Source organism: Nesoenas mayeri (genome assembly GCF_963082525.1).
Source record: "Nesoenas mayeri genome assembly, chromosome: 2".
Lineage (NCBI taxonomy): Eukaryota > Metazoa > Chordata > Aves > Columbiformes > Columbidae > Nesoenas > Nesoenas mayeri.
Window position 1 is genome coordinate 65,430,743 of NC_137543.1, and position 26,032 is coordinate 65,456,774.

Sequence of the window (26,032 nt, forward strand, 5' to 3'; positions counted from 1 at the left end):
CTGTTCCAGTGCTCTGGCACCCTCACTGAGAAGAAGTTTTTTCTCAAATTTAAGTGGAACCTCTTGTGTTCCAGCTTGATCCCATTACCCCTTTTCCTATCATTGTGTGCTACCGAGAAGAGCTGGCTCCATCCTCATGGCACTCACCCTTTATATATTTATAAACGTTAATAAGGTCAGCTCTCAGTCTCCTCCAAACTAAAGAGACCCAGCTCCCTCAGCCTTTCTTCATAAGGGAGGTGCTCCACTCCCTTAATCATCTTTGTTGCCTTGTGCTGGACCCTCTCCAGCAGTTCCCTGTCCTTCTTGAACTGAGGGGCCCAGAACTGGACACAATATTCTAGATTGGTGGAGTCTCTCACCCTTGCATTTTTCCACTTGTGTTGCTGCTTCCTTGTACTTACAAGCAGTAGCTGTACCTAACCCACAGGCTACAGAAGCTCCTCATGCAACTTAGTTCCCATTTGTGTACCCTCGGCCAAGAGCCTCATATTAAATGATCAGGGTGATTATTACATCTCAGCATGTCCTAGATTCCTCCAAGAAGAAAATGGGGAAGGCTGGGTCAGGAAGGAGCTGTGCTGTGCTCCAATCAGTCCCATAGCTGGAAGAACCATGGAGGCAGGACTGTGGTGTGCACCAGGGAGCACCCCTCCCCTGCAGGTCACCCTCTGCCCAGGTTCCTGTCCTTTCTCTTTGCCTGGATCCTGAACAATGCACCTCCATCCTCTAAATTCCCTCAACTAGTAATATAACCTTGACGTTTTTAATATCTCCTTGTAACAGTTTTACAGTTACTTGAAAAATGAAACAAAACAAACTCCAGATTAAAAAAAAACATTGTGAGTACAAAAATACTCTTAGGCTTTTTGGCCAAAGCAGACTTCAGTAATCAAAGCACCAGTGAATTCCATCACTTGAAGGATTGCTTTCACACACAGAAAATGACTCAACTTGCTGAAGACTAGCCAACTGTCTTTGTGGAAGTATTACCCAGTGCCCATTTCAGTGAGGAATGAGGATGGGAACAGTACTAGTTCAACGTGTCACAAATTCACCTAGGTGTATCCAAAAGAAGAAGAAGTAACAAGCAGGATTTTCAATTTCTGGTTGTTTAAAATAGTATTTCTATCTAAAATTAAGAACTAAACCCAACTGTTTTCATACTGAACAGGTGCAGGAACACTTCAGGTGGCCCCAAAGCACTTGGAAGAAAGCCAAATAAATGAAGGGCTAACATCACAAGGCTGCTGCAGGAGGCAGTGGGTATGTTGTCCCTTCTTTATTCAACATCCAGGCAGGGCAGATACTTACCTGGGGCCAAGGAACCCAGATTCAATATTTTCCTCTGTGCCTGAAGTGAACCAAACCTACCTATTCCACCTCTCAAGGCAACACACTAACCACTGCTACAAGGTAGTATGGAGGGACCCCAAATCTCCTCAGCTGATGTCATTCTATTTTGCATAAATAATTAAAATTCACTACCACTCTGAGACCCAACTAACAAAGCCTTTCTACAGCATGCATCCTCCCAGCCTCCAGGCTGTTGCTTTCCTCTCTGCTGCCTTTGTCCCAGGCTCAATGAATATTTCAAGTGAGAACAGAAACAACAGCAGTGACCAAGGGAAACCCATTTTTGGACCTCTCTTACCAAGAGACGGTGGACCTGGTTCAGTCTCCCATCCCAGAACAAGCAATGAGTATATTTGAACTTGCATCTTCAGTGAGCAGCCTACCCAAGAAGACACAACATGTTCTGTCCTGCTTTTCTCCAAATTGTTCATAAAATTACCCAAAGAATCGCCACATCTGTCAGTCAGCTGCCAATCTCTTCCAGACCAACACAGTAATATATACAAGGGACTTCAATGGGGATTTTTGTATCCAATTAGGAAATACTGAAAAAAAAAAAATCCCAAGAGCATTAAAAGATTTCTAAAAGTGTTCCAAAAATAAAAGTCAGATGTGGACTAAATTACTGTCATCTGTTTCCTATAAGAAGTGAATAGCAGTGTGAAGGCAAGCAAGGCTCAGCTTGCAGGGAGCAGCTGTAGTGGGATAACAGGCTGGGGAACAAAGGGGGAAGGAGAAACAAACAGAGCTGGGAAAGAGCATGATACAATCTCAGGAAGAAGAGTTTCGGAGAAAAAAAAAACACCATTGAAGGTACGAAGAGGCAGCATTTGAGCAGAAAAATGTTCCTTTAGATACTGCTCCAAAAGGAAACAAAGGTGAGAACAGCCATGTGCTGGCAGCAGCCCAGGAATTTACTGATAGCATCTTAGTAAAGGGGAGGGAAATGCCTCCCTGTCACTCCACACATGAAAAAAGAGAGAGATAGCTCCTGATTTTTGGAAAGTTTAACTGTTTTGTTTAGACAGATAGCGATGCCATTGATTGTCTTCTACAAAAGCACATTTTCATGTACAAGATTTCCAGTATTTCAAAACTCAGTCCCATCAGTATGAACTGCAACACTTCCATAATACAAGCAAAACCTAAAAGCAAAATGGCTTTTCCGTATCTGTTTATATCTATATCTCACATTTTTCATTCTATATATATTCTTTCTAGCAGTATCAAAGATAGAATTAAGATAAAATCATGTCTTTTTTTTAATACTTGGAAGAAGGTTGAGATGTGTTTGAAGATAGGAACACTTCTACAAGTACTAGTTTTGAACATACAGCTTTGAACAGAAACATGTAAAATATTTGTTAAAAACAGGTATCATACTGTAATAATATATTTTAGGCAACATGTTGGACTAAGGATAAAGTAATAAGTAGACATTGTAGACACTACGGAAATGAATTAAAAAAAAAAAACCAAGTAAGAAATTTATTGTGAATGAACATTTCCAGGAGTGAAATACAGGTGAAACAGGAATCTAAATATTACACTGTATTGCTGGCAACAAATTATATAGGTCAAACCTGAAAGAACAACACTGGTCAAATGCACACTACAACCTATTCCTATACAAATACTGTTCTGAGATCATCAGATAACATTGCAATGTTAAAGCTTATTTTTAAGTTGTCATAATTTTTCCTTAATTCATGTGGTATACAGCAACCAGGTACATAAAACCAATACACATATAGCAAAAAAGCAAGACTAAAAGGAAGTGTAACTTGAGTTTGGTACTCACCTCCTTCTCCTGACCCAGAGCCATTATCTGAAAAAGAAACACAAGGGGAGCAAATGAAAATATTGTTCTGGGAGCAGCTGTTCAGGAACTTGTCACTGTGAAACATTACACAGGTGTTACATTTCATGAGCCAGGTGTAAAAACAAACATCCCACATAAAGTCTGGCATGCTTTAATACAGTTTGTCCATGCATACTGTGCCCTATTCTCTCTCTTGCCTGGCAAGATATTTTTACTCAAGGAACAGCATCATTCGATACTGAAAAATAAACTGCTTTCTTAGCATTTTTCCAACTGTTAGTTATTCAAATGAGTTAAAACCAAAAGAGATGAAGAGTGTGGACTCTGATTGTTGGAATATTTATTTTTTTTACCCTGGCGCTGGGAGTGGTACATGAAGGAGTAATATATAAATCACATGACTGCAGAAGTACCTCCAGAAGACAACTGGTGCTCAGAGTAAAGTTGGCTTAAGTCATCTACCCACAAAATAGCTCCTCTGCTGAGTCAGTCACTTCATATAAGGATGCTCTAATGGCATAGTTATTTCATTGACATTAGGCTGACTGGATTAGCATCTGATGAGTGACAGCTTGTGGCTGCATCCCCTTGCATTCAAGCATCAGCAGGACTCGAGCTTCCTCACCACCCCAGGCCAACTAACTCCACTTCAGAGCAGTACGGAGCTGGCTCAGGATTTTGTACAGGGACAGGCATCCCGCTGGGCAGCGCTCTGCACAGCATCTTCAGCAGTAAAGACAGGCCCTGAAACACACACACCCTCTGAGTCACAAACCTCCCTCTGTCTTTCTTGCACAAAGGAAGCGGAGAGGAGAGGAGAGGATGGGATGGCAATTACTGTCAGTGAATTACTTCCCATCCCCGTGAGCTCAGCTTCTCTGGAAGATGAGGAGAGGAGCAGAGCGCACACACACTGCTCATCCCACACCTCTCCTTTCATGCCTGCTTTGCTGATGGAGAAGGCAGCTGAATTTATTTCCACAAATCTGAAAGAAGAAGGAGGCCAGATAGAGACAGGAGTGCGGTTCTTACTTCCACATATGAGCTCGTTGTTCACATCAAAAGAAAAACCAAACCCTCTGTTTGCTCAGTTCCCTCCTCCCAGTTTTTCTTTAAGCAGTTATATTTCTAAGAATAATTCCCTCTAGTGCGTGGATGAAAGTGTGAAATTCCACGTTACTGGGTCACTTTACACATTAAAAATAATCTCCTGTCACATGGAGTATCAGGAATAGAGAGGTTTCTTTCCTCCGCCTATATTTTCCTTTTTTTTCTCCTATACCACTACTCCATGTCTAATAGACTGATCTTATTACCTTGGAGAATCAAATGCAAAAACAGAAGGGCTTTTGTTCCATCGATAGTGACCCACTTTACTGACAAAGCAGACAACCCCATATAAAATGTCGCTGTTGAGTCACTCAGAAATATGCAGTATTGCTTCATTAAGAAATTCGAAGGAGTATAATTTACTTATATGAAGTAAGAATACAGGTTTATTTGTAGTGGTGAAATTGTGTCACAAGCTGTTCCAGGGGAGAGAAGGCTGACAGACAAACATGAGCAAGTTCAACCTGTAATTCATATAAAAAACAAAGGTTAAAATGTCTCAAAGAAACTTGACTTGTTCCATGTTTTTGTTTCCAACTGTCACTCTCTGACCACCTTCCCCTGTGCATTCAGCCCCAAGGTGAGAATTGCCGCTCTGCTCTAGTATGAGGGGTTCACGTTATACCGCGAGGTGCTGTGCAGCAGGGGAGATACCATCACATAGTATGAGCTACAATGAGAGAGGTATAGAAGTGACAGAAGTGATGCTCAGACCACCCCTCTCTATGGATTATTGGGTTGATATACATGAAGTCCACAGGCAACTCTGTCTCCACTTGGCAGGATATCCTAGTAATGGAACAGATCCATTCCTGCTCCTCTGGGCTTTCAGATCTCAAGAAACCGTTAAAAAAATAAGTGTCATCCTCTATAACACTGCATCATTTTCAGCTTTTCACTGGCAGCTCATGTCTCCCCTCTGAGCCCTGGAGCTGTGTGAGGACTCTTGTCTCCAGGGTAACTGTGCTAAACTAAGCTGGTGTTCCTGCTTTTTTCTGAGTCTTGGCTACATTTCCCCAAGCAGCTGCTGGTTTAAAAAGTAGCATTTTTTGAAGCTTACTTGGACAAGCAGCCCTGCTCTTTTGAGGCCCTTAACCAATCTGGGATTTCCAAAAGTGGTCTCCATGCACCAAGACCTGGCAAGAAAGGTGCCCAAACAAGCGAGGAAGATGGACAGAAAGAGACTCCTCCTTCAGCCACGGACCAGTAATCAGAAAGTGAGTGATTTCTCTCTTTACTTAAGCCACTCTTTTCCAAATAGGCTTATAGAAATATGCTTATACACGAACATACAGGCTTCTGCTGTGAACTGCTTTTATCCATGAAGGAGTTTCTGGCTAAAATACATAAAGGAGCACATGGATCAGCCACAGCATCTGAGCACTGTAAGCACTAGGCTACAGTCGGAATCCCTTTGTTTTTTGGTTGGGTTTTTTTTTGGTTCTCTCTGAGCAGGAGAGTACCATGGGTCTGCTTTGGTGCAGAGGCAGAAGGTACGCTCTCCAAACCCCAAAGAGCCTGTCTTATTCAGGAGGGATGGCTTTTAACTCAAACTAGCATGAAAATTGAACCCATCTCTTCCCCATTCAGGGCAAGAGCTCCAAATCACTAAGTATGAACAGGAAGACTAACAGTACACTGACAAATCTTAAGCAAGCAGACTTGATTCACATGGGGCAGGTGATCCAGTGTGCACCTCTAGAGCAAACCTATCTGATCCTGCTCACAGAGAGGCAGGCAAAGAAACACCAAAAGACACCACCTTTTTTTAGATCTATGTAAGAAGCAGGTCAACAGCTTTTCAGCAGTGGGCAAAACAGAATGGCTCTTGACACACTGAAGGTAAAACTGTACACTGTTCTCCAGGAAACAAAGCCAAAAAAATGATGTATTTGCTGAATTCGGGTATTGCAAAGCTTAGCTGACAGCTGAGAAGGGATTTCCAGCATCTGAACTTTGTCACCCAAGAGTTATTATACTCTTTATACCCAAGTCCTGGATTTTCTCCTAAAGCTTTTGGGATATAGTTGGGGGGATTTTAGTACAAAGACAGTACATGGCACTACTTTTCATGAAGCAGAAATTGGTCTTCCCACACCAGCACTCCAGAAACTTCACTGAGCAAGTTCTGGATAATGTTCACTCTTTTATTCAATTGTCTTTCATTACTCATCTCATGAGACAGAAGTGGAAGAGAGAAAGGGCAGCTGCTGTCTCAGTTCCTAGTTCCCTGTTAGCCTGGATTTCCTGGTTAACACAGCTAACCAAGCAGTCCTCTCCATGGTAGGACAGGGTAAGCTTGCTGCAGTTTAAACCTAGGTATACAAGAGTATGCCTTGTATACCTCTAAGTAAAGATTGGCTAAAATTATGAGGAATTTGCTACCAAAGATGACCATCATGATCTACACAGGTGGCATGAGACATAGTGATGAGAGCACTAGTCACAGAATGGTTGGGGTTGGAAAGGACCTCTGGAGATCACCTAGTCCAACCCACCTGCTAAAGCAGGTTCGCCCAGAGCAGATCACACAGGAATGTGTCCAGGTGGGTTTTGAATGTCTCCAGAGAAGGAGACTCCACAACCTCTCTGGGCAGCCTGTTCCAGTGCTCTGGCACCCTCAAGGTAAAGAAGTTTCTCCTCATATTCAGATGGAACCTCCTGTGCTTCTGTCTGTGCCCATTGCCCCTCATCCTATCACTGGGCACCACTGAAAGGAGTCTGGTCCTGACACCCACCCTTGAGATATTTATAAGCACTGATGAGATCTCCTCTCAGCCTTCTCTTCTCCAGGCTGAACACACCCAGCTCTCTCAGTCTCTCTTCATAAGAAAGGTGCTCCAGACCCCTAATCACTTTGTAGCCCACTGCTGGACTCCCTCCACTAATTTCTTGTCCTTCTTGAACTGAGGAATCCAAAACCAGGCACAGTACTCCAGATGCAGCCTCACCAGGGCAGAGTAGAGGTGGATAATAACCTATTGCATTGCCCAGGGGGAGCTTTTAACTTTCTCTATTTCCTCAGCATGCTGCAATACTCCATCAGCTCCTGCAGCAGCAGCACAGTCCTTGAAATCTCCAAGCAGCAGCACAAGGACCAATGTTTTGGAAGAGACGTAAAATCAGCACAGCCCATTTCAAGCCAGCAGCCAGAGGAAAGACCAGAACAAGCTCCAACTTCTCAATGCTGCACAAAAGAATTTTGGGAAGAAACACACCAGCTCAGCCATCCCACCCTCCAGAAGCAGGCCTGCCTGCTGGCAATTACCCTGGATTTAGATATGCCAGCAGGAGCTTTTTTTTTCTGCTGACAAGCCTAATTGCCAGCAGCTGCAAGGCCTCTGGCTGCTGGAGATGGGCTTTTAACCTCTGCATTGCCAGGGCTGTGTGTGGGGAATGTTCATTTGCCTTGACATCTTCAGGAAACAAGTGGTTGCTATCACTTGATCCTGGTAGCCATGTACTGCTTGCTTATGCCATGCAAAAAAAACCCAAAAACACACACACAAAAAGTGCAGGATATTAAATCCTGGCACATGTTGATGAGATATGTCTAGGTAAGCCTATTTCTTTCCTTCCAAAGCATTTCCTAACGACAGAACAGTGACACAGTTGCAAACCCTCCTCACAGGCTGGACACGAAAGCTCCAGTACTGCACTGGCTCTGGGAGTCAGGGTCTCCATCACCTCTCAGGAATGAAAGTTTTTACACAAGGTTTTCAGGTTTGTTATGGCTTTCTTGAGAGAGCATAAAGCGTTATTTTCACATTTCCTTAATCTAGAAATGAGTTGCTTAGAATTTCTTCCTTAACTCCCTCAAAAGGATTAAACTGAGCTTATTATATTTATTTTCAGGACAATGTGTGCATCTGATTATGCTTCACTGTAAGCCTCCCACAGAAAACAAAACCAAAATCCAACACATCTACTGTAAAAAATATCTGCATCCAAACTCAGGGTAAGAGCTTGATTACTTCAGACTGAAGAACACTAAGTTAAAGCCACTCCTAAGAGAATAATTCCTTAAATCTAACAGATATAGTGTTTGTTTCTAGTTCTGCAAATTGCCTTTTTTTTTTTTTTACTTTAGAAATCCCAACAGAAAGCAACAGACCGTGCCTTCCAAATACATACAGTACACTGAGAATATATAATTACAATATATCAAGTACTACATCATTTTGTGGTTACATTTCCATGTGCATATAATATAAATCTGGCAGCAGTCAAAATTGTGGCTCTGTGTGCGGGCTAATAGGAACACACATTCTTAGAAATGAATCGTCAAGGTCCATTTCTTATTTACTAAATTACTTTATTTTATTTAAACTAATAAAAGACAATAAATTTACCAACAAAAGGAAGCAGATGAAATCAAGGGACTTGGTGACATCCAATGCTCTGAGCACCCCAGCTGCCCTCTCTTCCTGCTTTCTTAAATCTGTTTAGCAAGCCAGTTCAGGATAACCTCCAGTAGAGGATGGCATAACATGAATTGATTTCAGTGTAACGTCACCCTTTATGAACTGATCAAGGCTTCGGGTCAGCAGCAAGACTGCTGATGCTATGAGTTTGGCAGGAGTCCCAGTGTAGCTATTGCCATCTCCTCCCGCCCTGCTGGATGGTCCTATCTCTGTATTTGTTTGTGGGCTGAACTGCAAACTGGGAACTGATAAGGTTAAGAAATATAAAAAGAAAAAAAGCTAGGACAGTGCTCTGGTCTTGTTCACAACATAATCCCACAGAGGAAGGAGGAGAAGCTACGGAAGGTGGGAAGTACCACCAGTGAGGACTTCGCTTCACAGCCCTGCTCATCTGCATCCAGTCACACACCAGATGATTCCTTCATGAATGCAAAAGCCCAGGTTAGGCATAAGCCAAATTGTATTTAGCTTGATTTGAACCATCATTTCTCAAAGGTATATTAAGGCATTAGGCAAAGAGAACACTAAAGCTGTTTCACTCATTTTCCTAGTTTCTTTGTATTTTACAACACAGGGCTACATGCATTGGCTGAAACCCACAGCTTGTGCCGGGGTAATTAGGCACATAAACACCTCTGTAAACCCAGATATATGAACAAACAATGTCCCTTCATAGAAAAATGGGCTTTGAAAATGTTAAGACCTCTATATACAATCCCCAAAACTTCAGCCATACATTCTCTAAACCATCTCTAACCCACCATTTTTAATGTGAAAACTTGCACTTTGTTAATTCCTAAAGCACCTATGATTGACTCTTTTTTTAACATTACTGATTTTAGGATCTCACAACTCTAAGAGCACTCAAATAAACATGAATATATAAATACCCTCCTAAATGACCCAAGAACATAAAAAATAATTCAAATGTTACCTGCCAAGAAATAGATCTGATTAAATCACTCAGTATAGTCTGTTCCACTGCCTTAGCTTCAGAAGGTACTAATCCCTAGCAAATGAGAAGTACTTCATTCCTGTATGAGATTCAGAAGTCTGTGGTACTTTAAATATTAAATGGTTGTTGCAACACTAGGGGGAACTTTGTCCTACTGTCACAGTTACATCCCACTAGGATGAAACATTTATTTGAAATATCAAAACTCTGATAGGAAGCCAGTGAATCTATGCTTAGCTTCTAATGACATCCCAGGGCAAAGCATTTCCATAGCAAATTCAGAAGCACTATATGAAAATAAATGGGAGTCTAGAAAGGATTTTTTAATTTGGACATTTGATTCTCAATATATGTGTGTTACAGATCAAGAGTACAAATATATTGACTTCTCGATGACCTACGATAGCCAGCAGGGCATGGTGAGGTTCCACATGATGGCTTTTATCATCCAATATTCTCACATCAGCTGGAGCATGTCAGACACTCGAGGTCACAGGTGTCGTTCTGGTGGAGCACCGCTGAAGTGCTTTAAATTGCGTCACTGGAAATGCAGTATGCAGCCTGAATCACAGCCTCAGATTTGGAAAGTAACAGTACTTTCTGGTCAGTTGTGGCTCAGCACATGTCTGGATCTATTACACTAAGTGCTAAAAGTCATGCTGCATTTCCTGGGTTTTATGTAGGACTTTAAGAAAAGGGGGGAGAGGTTGAAAAAAAAATCCCACACCAGCTGAGTAACACAGTAATTAGCTGACATTAACCTGAGGCTGAGAAAAATTGGATTTTCATTTCAAAATGTCTTTTTCTTAGTAGGGTAGAATATATATAAGAATAATCACTTTTTTTGTTGTTGTTACCTAAACATTACCCTAGGGTTTTATTTTAGTGAGGGAAAAAAAAAACCTTTCATGTTGCAAGTCTGCTTTTTAAAATAATTTCGGTATGAAATTAAAAAAAAAATATTTACTTATACATCCTCTGCTCAAACCTTCGTACTTCTTGGGTGTTGTTACAGAAATGAGTGCTCCAAATCTGTAATGCATTTCTTTCCTATTTCTTCAGCATCTGGAGGTAACTTACAGGTGGCAGATTGAGAAAGAAGGTAAGTTCTGTCACCTGCCTGAGGTAAACTGGAGTTATGTGACTGAGCAGGGCACAAAATGCAGGTTTCCTTCAGTTCTAGGACCAAGGTCATAGATCGTTTAGGACCTTGGTAAACAACCACAAATCTCAGTACGAGTCTGAGCTGCAGTCAAAAGCATTAGAGCAGCTCATGTAAAACAGCCACGCTGCATTCAAATGAGGTAGCTCTGGGACTGGCAGCCGCAGCAAGGAACTGAGCCTGGGTACACTGCCCAAATATTTACCCTAATTTCCAGATAGGATGTTGCAGCTACCAGTGAGTTCCAGGCTGCTGCCTCTAAATTGTCATTGATAACTAGAGTTATTAAGCTAGCTGGGAGTGTGTACATGATCCGTAATCATGCTTTTGGCTGCCATACAGATTAACCCTTGCTCACGCTAATTCCAGTAACTATTGTGTATCAAAAGATGTGGGATGTCCCACAACTTAAATTTTTGGGATGCTATTTATGTACCAAAGAATGCAGTTGTTGATGCTACCGAGTCATCTAATTTACTTGTGAGAAAGGCAGCTGTTCCCAGCTTTGAAGCTGTTCAGAGGTTCAAAAGACCTCTGGTGGATAAAGCTTCTGTGTCCAAGGGCATTCAAGACTGTGAACACCCGTCCCATGTATTTTAAGCATGTGGAAAATCTGTGTTTTAAGTGTGTGGAAAGATGGAAAAGAACAGCCCATTAGAAATTTGAGGTACGATGATTTTGTAAGAGTTATGTATACCTTCAATGTAATGACACAAATTTAAATCAGTCGAAGATGATGCCTTGGACACAGGCAGAGTGGCAGTCAGGGTGATCAGTGTTACTTGTTGGATGTCACAGTAATCCTGTACATCCAATAAATGAGTTAGAAAGAAATGACTAATTAGGAGTCTGCTCCAAATTTGTTGTAAGTCTTTTGATGAATATCAAGGCTCCTCTACACATAAGACAGAAGCATTCACTAACTATTTTCTCAGATAGGCTATTTCTAATTTTAATGTTTATTTATTAACCTCTTAGCATATCAGAAGATATATCAGAATTCTTCTCTGTAACTGTATTTCATCACTAAAGAGGTCTTGGGGTTTCCACATTATCTTATTCTAGGAAATGCATGAAAATTAAAATCTCTGGAGCTAAGGGCAAAATTAAAGAGCTAACCATATAACATCATTCATTAGTGACACAAAGTGATGTTTTACATACCAGAATAACAAGGTCCTCTTGATACCACTCTTATCTCTTTCTGATGCTTGCAAGCAGCTCTCCTGAGGAAGCATTCATTTTGGTAAGTGTCTCCATTTGATCCACAAACAGGAATATAGTTTGTGTCACACTGAAAAAGAAATTATAAAGTAACTCAGTCATAGAAAACCATGTGATTAATCTCAACTGCATATTAATATATAGGAAGATAGTTGTGTAAATATTATAACTAGCAGTGACTCATAACCCTGTTCGCTGAAGAAAGATTTAAAATATGTTAGTTTCTCAATATCGCTATATGTATTCCTTCCAGATCACTGAAATAATAGTCCAACCCCACATGGGCTGAACATAGGAATTCAGTAGGAAAGATTAAAAGAACAGAATAACTATAGTGGGACTCATTAATGGCTAGAGGGAATATGACAAGCATCTAGAAGTATTTGAAGGATAAACACACTGAGAAAGGAGAGAACTTCTTGAAGTTAATAAAAGAATGTATTACTAGGCACAGTGGGATGAAACAGAGCAAAGGAAAATTTTAGGTGAACAGTGCTTAAGGGGAGACTTGGTAATGTTTTGATCATAGAGGGATCTTTCAGGGGAGGTGGAAAACAATCACTGCCTCCCATTAAATTCATGAGCATCATGCGTCTGATTTAGTTGGTCAACAACTATAATAATGCTTTTGTATTACTATACTGAAAAATTTTGTGCTCAAAGTTAGTACATATAAAAAAAGAAAGGAAGGAATATTTATCATTTGGAGTGGCTTTGGCAGGAGCAGCCTCTATTTTGCTATTTTCTTACATCCTAAGCAAGATGGATTATATACCCCTTGTGTATATAATGTATATTAAAATGCTGGAAAATACACTGAGACAGCCAATCCACCTAACACCTGCGAGTGCTGCATTGCTCCCTGAGGAACTGGAGATCCAAACCCCATTTCACTGTGTGGAGCTCTGGTTGGGGCTGCAATGGTATCTGTAATTACAAACACTTTTTGCATCTTTAAAACCCTAAGGCAAAGAAAACCCACAAACAACAAGAAGCAATGAAAAAAGACTCAGACTAGCCACCAAAATTCTCAGCCATGTGAAGTGTGCGATTAAACTGGATAGTTCAACCAATGACTGTTCACATAGCAAGAGCAGCATTAGTTAAACTAAACTGCCCCAAAATGCCAAGAGTGTCTTCTCCAAATTCCAAACAAGTGTCTACCACAACAGTTTCTTTGTGCTTTGGCATACACAAACATCAAAATGCTCAATTTTTAGAACATAATTTGAAGGGAATTATCCTTTCTCCTTTGTCATCCTGCCACAGATGACCAACTTGAGCTAAGCATACACAAACAGAAATAAATCATGCTGCCAGCTCTGAAAATTATTTCTAACAGTTTCGTAATACTTTCCCATAGTAAGTAGCTCTCAGACATTCAACCACAACCATCAGTCCTGTCATATCTCACACTGAACAGTCACTTCTAGGGGATAATTAAACGGGCAACTCTTGGAATGAACAATACTTTCCAATAGATAATTCTCTATTCAATCTTAAAGTTGCTGTGTTATTTTAAAGCTGCAGGTTTCTCTCATGAGGATAGAAAATGAGAGGCAAAGTGATTCCTTTTTTATAGTTTGGTAAGACTTTAGCGATTTGGTACAGCGCAGCCAAAAGTTCTCATGTAGACTCCTTTAGGAATAGAGTGGTTTTCTTGTGAGGAAATCCTCCAACAGCTTGAATGACCAAAAAGACAAAAAGAGCATCTCTCCATGGACAGGATCTGCTTTGTGCAGCAGCCCATGGGAAAATCCATCTGGGCTTCATCCAATGCTCTGTGATTGCAGAGTGCCCAGCATCTGAAGGGATATAAGGTTTACTCCCTATCTATATTCATTTTCCTATTATGTCTTATTAAAGCAGTTATCTTATTAAACCATTTGTTATTGAGCTTTTCTTACTGAGATCGAAAAAGAACCCTGTGCCAGCTCTCTCTCACCTCCCCATGCCTATCAATAACTCATTAGATGGTGATCACTTTTTAATTTAGGTTTTGTAAAACATCATCCAAATGACAGCAAAAGACCTTTCCAAAAGTTTGGTGAACACATGTTATCTCCCACCTCCATTATAATAAAAAGGAAGTTATCCTTTTTCCTGACTAGGCCTGCAGAAACTCAGGATATCTTTTAAGGTCACTGCAAGCAGATCACAACTGAATCCTTCAGCACCTCTCCTACAGTCTAATTCGTAAATTTGATCCTGGGGAAACAAACTTAGATAACTTGCTTTATGTTAGATGACTTGGTAAGAGAGGAAAAGCCTACAAGGTGTTCAGAGAGGTCGTGGCCTGCAGAACTATTGCTGCCATGATATTATAGCTCTTTCAGTGACAACATGGAAATTTGTCAGCCAGTCCATCTCCAAAGGGGATCCTTGGAGGAAAAACCACAACCAATTAATATTGAAAGTTTCAGAAGACTAAACAGTCAAGAAATGATGCCAGGTCAGGAGTGGTGGCAGATAAAGAGGAGGAGGAGGGAGTGGTGATGTCTGGAAAAGAACTGAAATCTCTGTGCATTTTCCTGAATCAGAGGGATTGTTTAATTTGAGGGATGGTTTGTTCCAGCCTCAGCTTTAGTTCAAGGTTGGCTGTGAACAGCTGTACCCCTCTGTTGTGGTGATAGTTGTAGCTGAATAATTAAGGTTGAGAATTACAGGAAGAATTCAACCTGCTACATCTGAAAAATACAACACCTTCTCCTCACCTGTAGAATTCTTTCCTTAGTGTATAGGATTATTTTTTTTCATGAAATATAGGTAAGCTTACAATTAGCCTAAAAATAATATTTATTTTAAAACCAGATTCTTCAAAACAAAGTATCAGCTTATCACATGGGCCAGTTAATTTTTTAGTCCTCATGACCTGGATGCTAGGAAGTCATAAAATTTACTATCTACAGAAAATAAATTACACTTTTTCTTAGCTTAGGGCTGAATTTATTTAACTTTTAAACATAATTACTGAGTTTTGATTTTATTATATTTCATAAATAAAAGTTAGAGCTAGAGTGAAAGCTGATGACTAAACCTCTTCTCTTAAGAATTTTTTCTCCCTTTGAAAAGCGGTCAGATCCCATTTTTCTTATGGGATGTAAGCTGCAGGATGCCTTCAGCACAGGTACCCACCTGAATGACACCACATCAAAAACCAGCTCTGAAACACTGGAAACCAAAACCAGTATATGATCATACACACACTGTTGCTATTCTGGTTCCCCTTGATTTATTATTTATTGGAAACAGAACACAAGATTATTTTGAAACACTGAAAGATAGCCCACTCCAGGGCCAGCTGACAACACTGCCACCTCTTGCAGTTTTACCTGGAGTCTCATAATATTTGATACATTTGCCCTAGCTATAAATTGTGAAAAGAAAGACCTTCAGTATTCTTTTATCTAAAAAGCGAGGGGTGAGAGGGGAGGAAGGATTGCCATGATAGTTGTCAAAAATGTAAACTAAAGGCTCAAAAACCAATGAAGCAAATTGAACTTGCTATTTACTGCGTTTTGAAAGTTCAGAGGATTTTTAAAAATCAAACTTCCATACTTATTTTTTTTCCTGAGGGGGACTAATTCACAATTTTCATTCGTAAACTTCATGATCACTGCTGATCCTGTTATTATCTGATATTCAAAATACCTTAAGATCTTCCTTAAGATCTAATGTACCACATTTAGCCACCAGCAGAGCAAGGAAGAATCCTCTAAATCAGGGGTGTCAAACACATTTTCACATTTTCATAGGAGTAGTTACATTCATACAGTCCTAAAATTATATTTGGCCCTTTGAAGTCAACCGTGAGGCTGATGTGGCCCCTGGTGAAAATAAGCTTGACACCCCTGCCCTAAATACTGAGCAGTAGAGTAAGCAATCCATAATAAGTACTGCATTTGAAGTATAAAGGTTCATCTAGTGTGTGTGACAAAGCTTGGACACCCTGCTATGGGTCACCTCCCCTCCCATCTCAGGTCTCAGGGCAGGATGAGGCAAGGTGGGGATGAAGAGTGGGTGTCACTTGGCGCTCCCCACTTCAGCTCGTGCCGGTCACAGGTGGGGTTCCTAACACACATGGTGGCCCTTCTTTCTTCCCCACGTCGCTCTGTGCTGCCAGCTGACTTACCAAAACTGTGCAGGGAGCAAATGTGATGCCAGGCTCTCCACTTGCTCCCTGAGCACACCCTGGTGAAGTTCAGTCACGTACCATCCCAATCAGTGCCATCAAGGAGCCTATGGTTACATTATATGAGCCTGTTGATGAGCAAAATTTTTGAAGTGATGATTCTACAAATACTTCAATAGACCTAGAAAGATTGGTCGGAAATAGCAAACAAAAAGGTGAGCAGCCCTTACCTGGAACTGACACACACATTTCACGCCATCGCCTTCTTCCTTGCACACTCCTCTGTATTTACATGACGATTCATCACACACTCTTACGTCGGATTCCCTTACATTTAACTCTATGAAAAAAATAGAAAAAGGAGACAGAAAATAAATTGTAAGATGAGTAATTTTGGAGGCTGTCTTGTTCTCAAGCCCACCCAGCCCCCCAGCTGCCTTACTCCCCTACAGAAATTAAAGGAAAAAAGCCAGAGCTTTATCCAGATTGGCTTGTGTTGGCTTCGTCCTGCTCCCCAGAGGCAGGTCCTGCTCCTCAGGGGCAGCTTTGTGTGGTTGGCACAGCAGCTGTAGCTAAATGTCACTTCAGCACACAGATAGAGAGCAGGCACGTGTTTGCATTGCCTAAATTCCCTTCCATGTCCCCCTCTGCTGGGGATGCTCCAAGTACAAAACCTTTCTTCGCAAAAGTTGCACCTGGTAGCAGTCAGGACAGTTACATGACACACAGCCCATGTTTCTCACCTGCTACCTCTTTTTGCCTTACTCGCCACAAAGGTCCTGAAGAAGAAAAAAAGCTAAAACATCAGAATTTCTCTGCCCAGTTTTGCAGTCCCTGGCTTGCCTACACGCTTAACCTTCTAAAAATAAACCAGAGTGTCTTTAAACTATTATAATTTGCTTGCATTGTAGGACCTGGAGTAATGAACCAGAGCACTCTGTCTTAGCTGCTGCATAGAAATACGGAGCAAAAATGCAGCTCATGCCTCAGTAAGCTTGTATTTTATTTGAACTATATAAAGAGAGAGCAAAAGAGGTTATTGGTGGGATAATGGAAGTGGTCAGGGTTAGCTTACATATGACCTTGCCAGGCTATGTGGGAACGGTGCTGTTACTATCAATTGCAATTAAAAGGTGCAAATAACACTAAGGGCTCTGGAAAAATCCTCTGCCACTGTTTAAGGCTGCCTTGATATCAGAGGATATCATTCAAACCTGTCTGTACTTCGTCTTGAGCCAGAAACCTCCAGGACACTATAGCCATACACAAGAAATTCATTGATGGTGCTGTGATTTAAAATAATGACAGTGACTTTTAATAAGCAAGGCCTATGCAGATAACTGGGTTAAAGAAAGCACTGAATGGCAGCTATTCAGAGATGGGGAAAGGTAGGTCAAAAGCAGAAGAAAATAATGCTTGCTGCCACTTACAGTCTTAAATAGGCAGTCACCCTCCTGCTCACAGCAATGTCAGCACTTCAGTATGACAGTGACAGACACCCTGGAAAACTGCTCCTGGGGCTTTACACAACATTATACACCCACACACATAGTTTATATAAATATATAAGTATATAATAATTTATGTAATAAATTATACTATGTGTCATATGCTTCTGTATTTAATATAGTGTAATTATGTATTTTTTCATAGCACTAAAGTTACAGGATTACAGCCCAATGGAAGCTCCAGTTATAATCCAAATATTTTATCAACTGTGAGAAAAAAAATGAAAAAAATATTGTTTGTTTTTTTTTCCCCTATATGTCCATTATTCCTGAAGACATAAATGAGGAGGGCAATGTGTGTAACAATGGGCAGTTAGGTATCCTGGTTGCCATCACAACCCTGCACACGTGTTCTCTAATGCTGTTCTTAATGTCGCCATTTATCAAACGCAAGTGCGGTGTTGTAGGGACCAAGTTAATGTGACAGAACATCACAGCTTTTCAATTTAGTGTGTTCATAACTTGCTCCTGAAGGAAATGTGCCTTTCCTTCTCGTGAAGATCTGTTCCATGAAGATGAACAAACTATCAAGATTAATTAAGGGGAAATGATTGTCATATCTGAAAGAAGGATCCACCTTTAGGTGATACTACATTTGAGAAAAATCAATTTATGAAAGGGAGTAACCAGATAGACAAATTACAGCGTGAGCAGTTTTCAAAATCCTATTTTCATCACCTCAGGAAAATAAAGAGATGCAGGTCCCCATTTCTCAACACTCCACTAAGCTCGCTGGACTCAGTGATTCACAGCATCCTACCCGGTACCTCCAGTCAGCAGAAGAAAGCCCTTGGCAGCTGCAACTTGTGCTTGAAATTCTGAGGGTCTACACGATGTCCAAGCACCCAAGTGGTGTTGTACAGACCTTCCCCTGACTTCTGCGTCCTCTTGTGTGAAGAGGACACACGACTGCCCAGGAAGGAGCATCCTCACCATGGCAGGGGGTGAGCTACCTCACTTTTCTGTGTGGGTGGAGAAAGATGCCAGAGGTGTCCTACTAGTCCCCAGCTAAGGCGTTCAGCATCAAGGCTGAACCAGAGATGTATTTGTTCCTAACATAGCTATTGCTCTGACTGCAAAATCACTGAGAAAGGGAAAGATTTCAGAACAAAACTATAGCAAGAGAAGTGAAGATGAGGGTGGGGAGTAGGGGAGCAGCTCTTGTGAGCTCCCCTCACCTCAAGAAAAAAAGACTTAATTAAAAAAAAAATCCACAGGAAGAATTAAGATAACAGAAAGTACACAGTTCTAAGGGTTGCTTAATTTTAGGATTTGACTGCCTTTGCACATAAATGAATAAATACTGATGATAAGCTTTTTTGCCTGAGATGAATGCTGAGCAGAGAAGGTCATTCAGAGACCTGGGGCCAACATGATTTTCCAAAACTGTACAAAAGAAAAGATATCCTGGTGACTGCCACTTTGACGTGACAGAGGAACTTTATTCCATGACAGGATGTCACCTGATCCCTCCCTTCCATTCAGTGGCAAATTCCAGCAGGTGCAAAATCAAGCGTCCAACATGTGCATGATTACATCTGATGGAATCACAAGTACCAAGGAGTGCGGGGGCCATAATGACTTTGGTATCTACAGCATTCAGCTCAGAAATGAATAGATGAGGATGGAGGTTAATAGAGCGATGTGAAGAGGAACCATAAATGTCTCACATGTGTGAAATATGCTCCTTCTTCAGTGGATTCCCCACAGAGAGAATTAAAATGGAGCTTTTGCAATTACTTCCAGAAGAACAGAGTCATTATCATCGTATGTGAGAACAGACCCATGAAAAGAGTACGAACATGTAGCAAATGGTTTAGGGCAATTTCTTACATGTTTCTTTAATGACTATCGCAACTAATTTCCTAGACTTTTAGCAGATACAAATAAGAGAAAGCCTCAGTGTGATTCATTACGTACAGCAAGAAGATGGTAAGTAGTAATCCATCAACTCCCAGGAGAAAATATAATTAGTGCAATTAAATCAGGCTTCCAAATTTATGATAAAATTAATCTCCAAAGACCTGAAATGAGGTATCAAAAATGATTTGCTCATATCTGTTCAGCCAATAAACTTCCTAGTGGTGTGAGAACTGACCAGCACAGAGCAACCTGCAGAAATATGGCAGCAAAGACCCACATCAAGGTCTGTTTTTTTTTTCCCTCTTTTGAAATGAATTCACCTTATGGCAATTTGATTCATCACTAAAAATGGGGAAAGCCTTCTCCATTTTGATGCCTTTCAGAAAGCTGAACTTTTCAGAAGGTAGAGCTTTTCAGAAAGTAGTACTTCAGAGAACTTGAAGTACAGCTCAATAGAAGTAGCTAGAGATTGGATTTTTGCCTGTGACCTTAAAATGCATTGCTCTGAGGTGTGAACCTCTTGGTATAGCTAAATTACATGTGTCAAAATGCTGAACCTGAAGATTAAATCAAATTTGTAGGCTTAAGAACATCAAACATGTTGCTTCCATCTGGATACCTTGAGAATAAAATGAAATCTAAGATGGGCAAATCTGGTAACTTCATAAGCAATTTTTTTTTTCAAAACTCAAGTTTCTCTTCAGATTGGCAATAGTACATAGCAATCATGAATGGATATAAGGAAGCAAAAACCACCCTTCCCATGTGGAAGTGAGCAGGTGGGTTTAGTAGCAGTGCTGCCAGATCTGGCCCTCTTGAAAATTTCAGCTGTGCCTGGGGTCAACCATCTCTGCCTGCCTGCCTGCCTGTTTTCTGTTTCTTATGGGAAACAGATCCCCCCCAAACAGGGGATCTGATGGGACCCCCTTACCTCCTTTTCTTCTTGACATATGGGTTTGGTACAAGAAGGGGAGCAGCTTGCACCATTCTCACTAGAAGGAAAGAGCAAAGCATTGTGGGGCACCTCACTGCTGCTTTTCTGTCCCACAAATTATTTGCTCTTTCTGAAATCAAGAGTCTGCTACTCTACAAGGTTAAAAGAATCCACAAAATTGTAAAAACAGATGTAGTGGGTCAACATTGTCTTGGGAAAGGGCTCAGAGGAGCAATTATGTTTTATAAGGGTATGTTAGAGCCCACAAGGTATATTGGAGATAGTGGCATTATGACTGGGTGAGCTCTTAGGACCACAGAAGAGAGTCAAAGTCCAATGTGCAGAAAACCTATAACCTACTTGATTTTGGGAGTCAGACTTATGACTTTGGCTTGGCTTTGGCAAACCATTCTGGTTTTGGCAAATTATTTTGGAATGACTGGAGAACTTAATGGGGAAAGAAAAAAAATCTTTCCATTAAGGATTATAAAGCTGAGCTGCTCACATGACAAGTACAGTAATAGCCTCTGTCTTAAATCAAAACCTTGAATAAAACTTCACCTGCCAGTCACACCCTTTGCCCCACAACGAAGATACCCAGAGACAGCTATTCCCAAGCACAGCCTGCCCACTTGAACCATGAAGGTGAGTTTGAGTGGCATCACAGCTAACTAAAATAACTGCAAAAAAGATTCTCCAGGGAATATTTTGGATACCCCAGAACAAATCTGCTCATGTTCAGCTGCCAGCTCAGAACAAAACAGCACAGCTCTCCTGTAGGTCCTGTCAGTCCCATGCAGATATACAAGCATCCCAGCTGGTACTAGCTAAAGTTACTTTAGATTGTCATCATCTAGAGTGACTTTGACATTGGTTCAGACACTTAGGTCACATGTACACATCTACACATAAACATTTAGCACCTTAATCTACAAGCTTGGCCCCATCTCACTGCTCTTTCAAAGTGCACCCAGTACAGCCATTCCTTCCATAAGTCATGGAAATGCTTACAGAGCCATTACACAAAGGCTGTGGACAGGAGGCATAATTTTGGGAGTCCCTGTGTATGATCTAGTTGTTCTGACACTCGTGAAGTGCTGGCATACATGTTTGGAGTGAGGCAGCATAGGTTATTCCCATTTCAACCACGGGGTACAAATCTCACGGATAAATGCAAGTTACAACCATGTACAATGGAACTTGTTTCTACCCATTTTATTGCAGGTCTTCATCTCCCCACTGGTTCCTATTACACCAGTTTCCCCCCTTAACCAATCTTTCTTTACAGCTCATCCACTACATTTTCTCTGTCCCCTTCAAAACATCAGAGCAACATTCCAGAAACAGGGCACTTCTGCTTTGCAAGTTGAAATAAGAAGTTTAAGGGGAAAAAAATCTCTGAAGTAGGGGGGCCCATTTGCAGAGCCATTGAAGAAGCAATGACCAAGCACCAGTGGAGAAAGAAGCATTCCCCTTACTAGCATCATGCTACCCCTAACAGTGAGAATAGCTAAGAATAGTCTTTTTCCTGGAGACTTTGTGGCTTAAGATAGTGAAACCATATGTTGGACTTCTAGTTTGTACAACAGAAATGTGAAACAGGGACACAGACACGGACACATGCACATCTCAGTTCTTTGCAGGAGATAGAAAGCAAAGGCTGTTTGCATGGTGGACACAGAAGGATGCTTTTATCTTCTACCAGCTTCTGTGTGCCACATCCAGACATCTCTTACCACAACCTCTGTGCTCTGTTTCTCTAGCAAAAAGCAAAATTAGGAGCCAAACTCACCTAACATATGCCAAATACTGAAGGTGAAGTGTCGTTCCACCTGCTTTGTGCCTGTGTGAAGATGGTTTATTTTAAAACAAGCCAGCATGTGCTGTTCAAACACGTATCTTTACACTAACAGTTCCGAGGGACATGGAGCCCCCAGGCTTTGCATCAATCTCTCTGACACCTGCCACCGAAGCCATTTGAATAAAAACACCTAGTATTTACTCCTGCTTTTTCTTCATCTCATGTTCCTGAAGTGTTTCACTGAAACACAGCTCATCCTAGCAGACAGTGAGTGAGCAGCCACCGCCACCTGTCCCTTGGTGGAGGAGGATCCCTGGCTTCAGCGCTGCAACCAAAGGAGCGAGTGTTCCTTCTCACTTCATTGATTAGAGTTATGGTGTCATCAGAGACTATGACCTTCCTAACAAGTATGTATCATTGACAAAACCTGAAAATACTGTTTATTTTGTAATTAATAAAGTGTCTCCGTTAGGTTATCCATATGTTTTTGCTGTCCCCATTCATTTCAGCAGTTGCAGATTACAAGAATAATGATAATTTGCACTGTAGAGTTTACATCTGTTGAATCTTCTCAGAATTTCTTCTCAGAAGTTGTCTGAGGTTATGGGAGAGGAATAAGGGAGCAGACAAAACCCTCAAAGTCAGTAATTACTTGTCCAAAAAAGTAACAATTGCTCACGTCAAACAAGTCAAAGCAAGACAGAATGGATCATGTTCTCTTGTTCATAGGAAAAAGTATATTTTTCAGAAAATAAAACAGAAAATATGACAAACTCTACTGGGAAATGATTCAGAGATAAGGAGGACGCCATGCAGAAACTGCATGTGGCGGCTGTTGTCATTGATTTGAGGTGACATTTTAGCAAGAAACAACTTACAAGAAATTAAGAAGGTGGAGACTGTAGACAATAGAAGGATAAAAATGAGGAAAAGAGCTCTTTCAAAAAGCAGTCAGAGAACAAAAAGACGAAAATTAAAATGTGTAACACAGGACAATCTAAAACAAATATGAGTTTTAAATAACTGACACATTTATTAATGGAAACTTATTTAAATGTCTTTTCTGTGTATCATTTTCTTTCACACTTGCATTAGAAGAAAACAATTCATTGGAACAGCCTACATTTATATATATATATATATATATATATACACACACATATATGAAAAAAGAAAAGAAATTAATTTACTCTAAAAGAACAGACAACAGCAGTTTAGTGGAATTAAGACACTCCCAGACATTTTTTTAATTGGTCAAGTAATGGATGCCTTGGGTGGCTGTTTTCAAAACAATCTTAAGCCATATTACAGGACTAGTAAAACCTGTTTTGTTGTGTCTTGATGCAATATTTAAGATTCAATTGTGCAGAAAAAGAAAGCTGTACTTTGGCTCTTGGGAATGCTAGCTGAGTGAATAAAGCTTGAAATATTTCCCTAAAACTACTTTTACAAGGCTGCATTAACATTTGATTGCTTCAGTGCTGTCCATTTTACCTAGGATGATTATACTGTTACATTTCTAGTCTCCTTTTAAAACTGAGAAAAACAGAATGCATACATGCTGCTAAAGTAATTAGTATTCTTGTACACAATAGGAAACCACAGTAAATTTGAACAACTAGCACTCACACAGCAAGGTAACAAGATTGGCTTTGAACCTGAAAGTCTCCTACACTGCAATTATTCACATTACCAGTGCTCTTCAAACTAACTCTATTCAGTGTGGAAAAAAAGTAAGGAAAGTGTCGTAGTGATGAGTGTCTGGATGACAGCTCTGTCAAAATATTGGATTCAGCCCATGGTGCATTTCTGTTCCCATCATGCAAAAAAACCCACAAAATGTATTTGTGGAGAAAGATGAGGCACCTTTTTGTTATATTAAAAGCTTTGACAATATTTCAGAAATTATGTATAATCTGTAGGTAAGTATTTCAGCGAATGGTACAAAACGACTAGCTGTGCAATTGGCTGGAGACAGGGAAACATGCCGTGAAAACTTGAAATGGTTTTCTCTCTCATAAACACTTTTGTAGCGGGGTTTAGGTGGTACAGCTATCCAGCCTTTAGAACGCAGGTCTGGTGGGCTTTTCTGCTAGCAGCTATCCAGGACACCGACTTTGAAATTGCTTACAAAGCAGTGTCTGTCTTACTAGAAAAAATTCCTGAATATGATTATGCAAGGTTGTCATAAATAAGTTAGTATGTCACTGCATATTTTTACATGAAATTAAAATAAAATATTAGAAAAGAATCATGCATATTTACAGCAAGATTGATTACAACATGTATTATCAATCCTTAGTTTCTAAGGAAACCAAGGCTGTGCAAGAGCAGCAGCTCTTCAAATGCATCTCTGTTGGTTTCTCCCAATAACTTTTGCGCTTACTGGGTAATTCCAGCCAAATCTGGCAGCAGCAGAGGCCTCGGACCATATGCTTTTTACAAGTTCATGAAAAATCAGTGGCTGCTTGGAGAAGAGGGGTCCAAAGTCATGCTAATTGGAGGAGTTGAAGGAACCTATACCGAGACAAGGTTCATGCATCAAAACCACAAACACATGCAATGTGTTTCTTTTCACAAACACGTGCAAGTAAGTGGTCATCGACTGTCTTCCACTCATGGCACTGTTATGCTCCTTGGATATTGAGACTTGGAAATTTAGACTTGGATCGTGTAGACACTTCTAAACACATGGACTTTTCTGGATACTGGGTAACTTGTGCTGCTGAATGCTGACACCTATACAAATGAATGCATTCTGGTACGATAGCTTTAAAAATAGTGTTCTTACACTTTGCCAGCCCTTTTCAACTAGTGGGACTCCTACTAAATTTTTCATTTGCATTAATTATACCATTAATTCCTGATAGTTGTGCAGCATGTGCAACTACAGTCAGTGGGAAAATGTTATTTGTCCTTGTTCCCTTAGCACCTACTTGCTCTGTCTCTCAGTCTGAAAAATAGATGATCAAATATCCAAAACATTTCCAAGTGACTTGCTAAGGTTGTTAGATCTTTTCTCTCCCTGGCCCCCAAATCTGGTAGTTTAACTTGCTTTCTAGCATCATTGCCCACATAAGAACAACAGAGGTAAGCATACTGCCCCCCCCCTCTAGAAGCTATAGATTTGGCTAATGAATTCTCATCCTGAAAGGTGTCTTTCCATGTCAATTACAAACCAACGTGAACTCTTTAGTCCTGTTCATAAAGTAAATCTGACAGTTATTTTCTGATGCCTGTAGAGGAATAACAAGCTGTTCAAACACTCCAGAACACCAGAGCTCTCATTTATACTCCTGAAGAACCTGAAGGCCAATGCAAAATAAAACTGTTACAAACCAACATCGAAGCAACTAATTAGCTTCCTTAAACACTGCAGGGAATTTCTTCTTTGCTCTGTAGGTGACACATGTAACTCAGGTTGATTCTAAATTGCAAGATTATATTGGTCAAATTTTGACCCCATTCCTGGCACAAAACTTGAAGGCATTGCTTTAGTTTAGGGACTACTTTGCAAGATCAAGAGCTGGAATAGAAGTAAAATGCTTTACTGAGCTTCCAGAATAACAGGATTTGTTTACAGGTAGAGGACGGATCTACCTCGCCATGGTGCTAAAAGCACAGCTCCTGTTTTCTGCTCCTCACTTCAATTTCTTCTAAAGCAGAAGAGAAACAAGCCCTGGTGTCAACAGTGCTCTGGTGCAAAGAAGATGTAGCCTTTCTACCACCACTTCAGTCATC

At 40.6% G+C, this 26,032-nt stretch overlaps 1 protein-coding gene across 1 annotated transcript in view; it reads right to left on the minus strand.

The window, feature by feature from the left end:
* Positions 1-26,032, minus strand: part of TMEFF1 (transmembrane protein with EGF like and two follistatin like domains 1) — a gene marked incomplete at both ends in the record, with an annotated part of 122,534 nt that overhangs the window by 35,669 nt on the left and 60,833 nt on the right. The window contains 3 exons of the mRNA XM_080339277.1: positions 3,158-3,184; positions 11,994-12,123; positions 16,416-16,525. Of these exons, the coding sequence (XP_080195403.1) occupies positions 3,158-3,184; positions 11,994-12,123; positions 16,416-16,525 (267 nt within the window). The remainder of the gene's footprint in view (positions 1-3,157; positions 3,185-11,993; positions 12,124-16,415; positions 16,526-26,032) is intronic.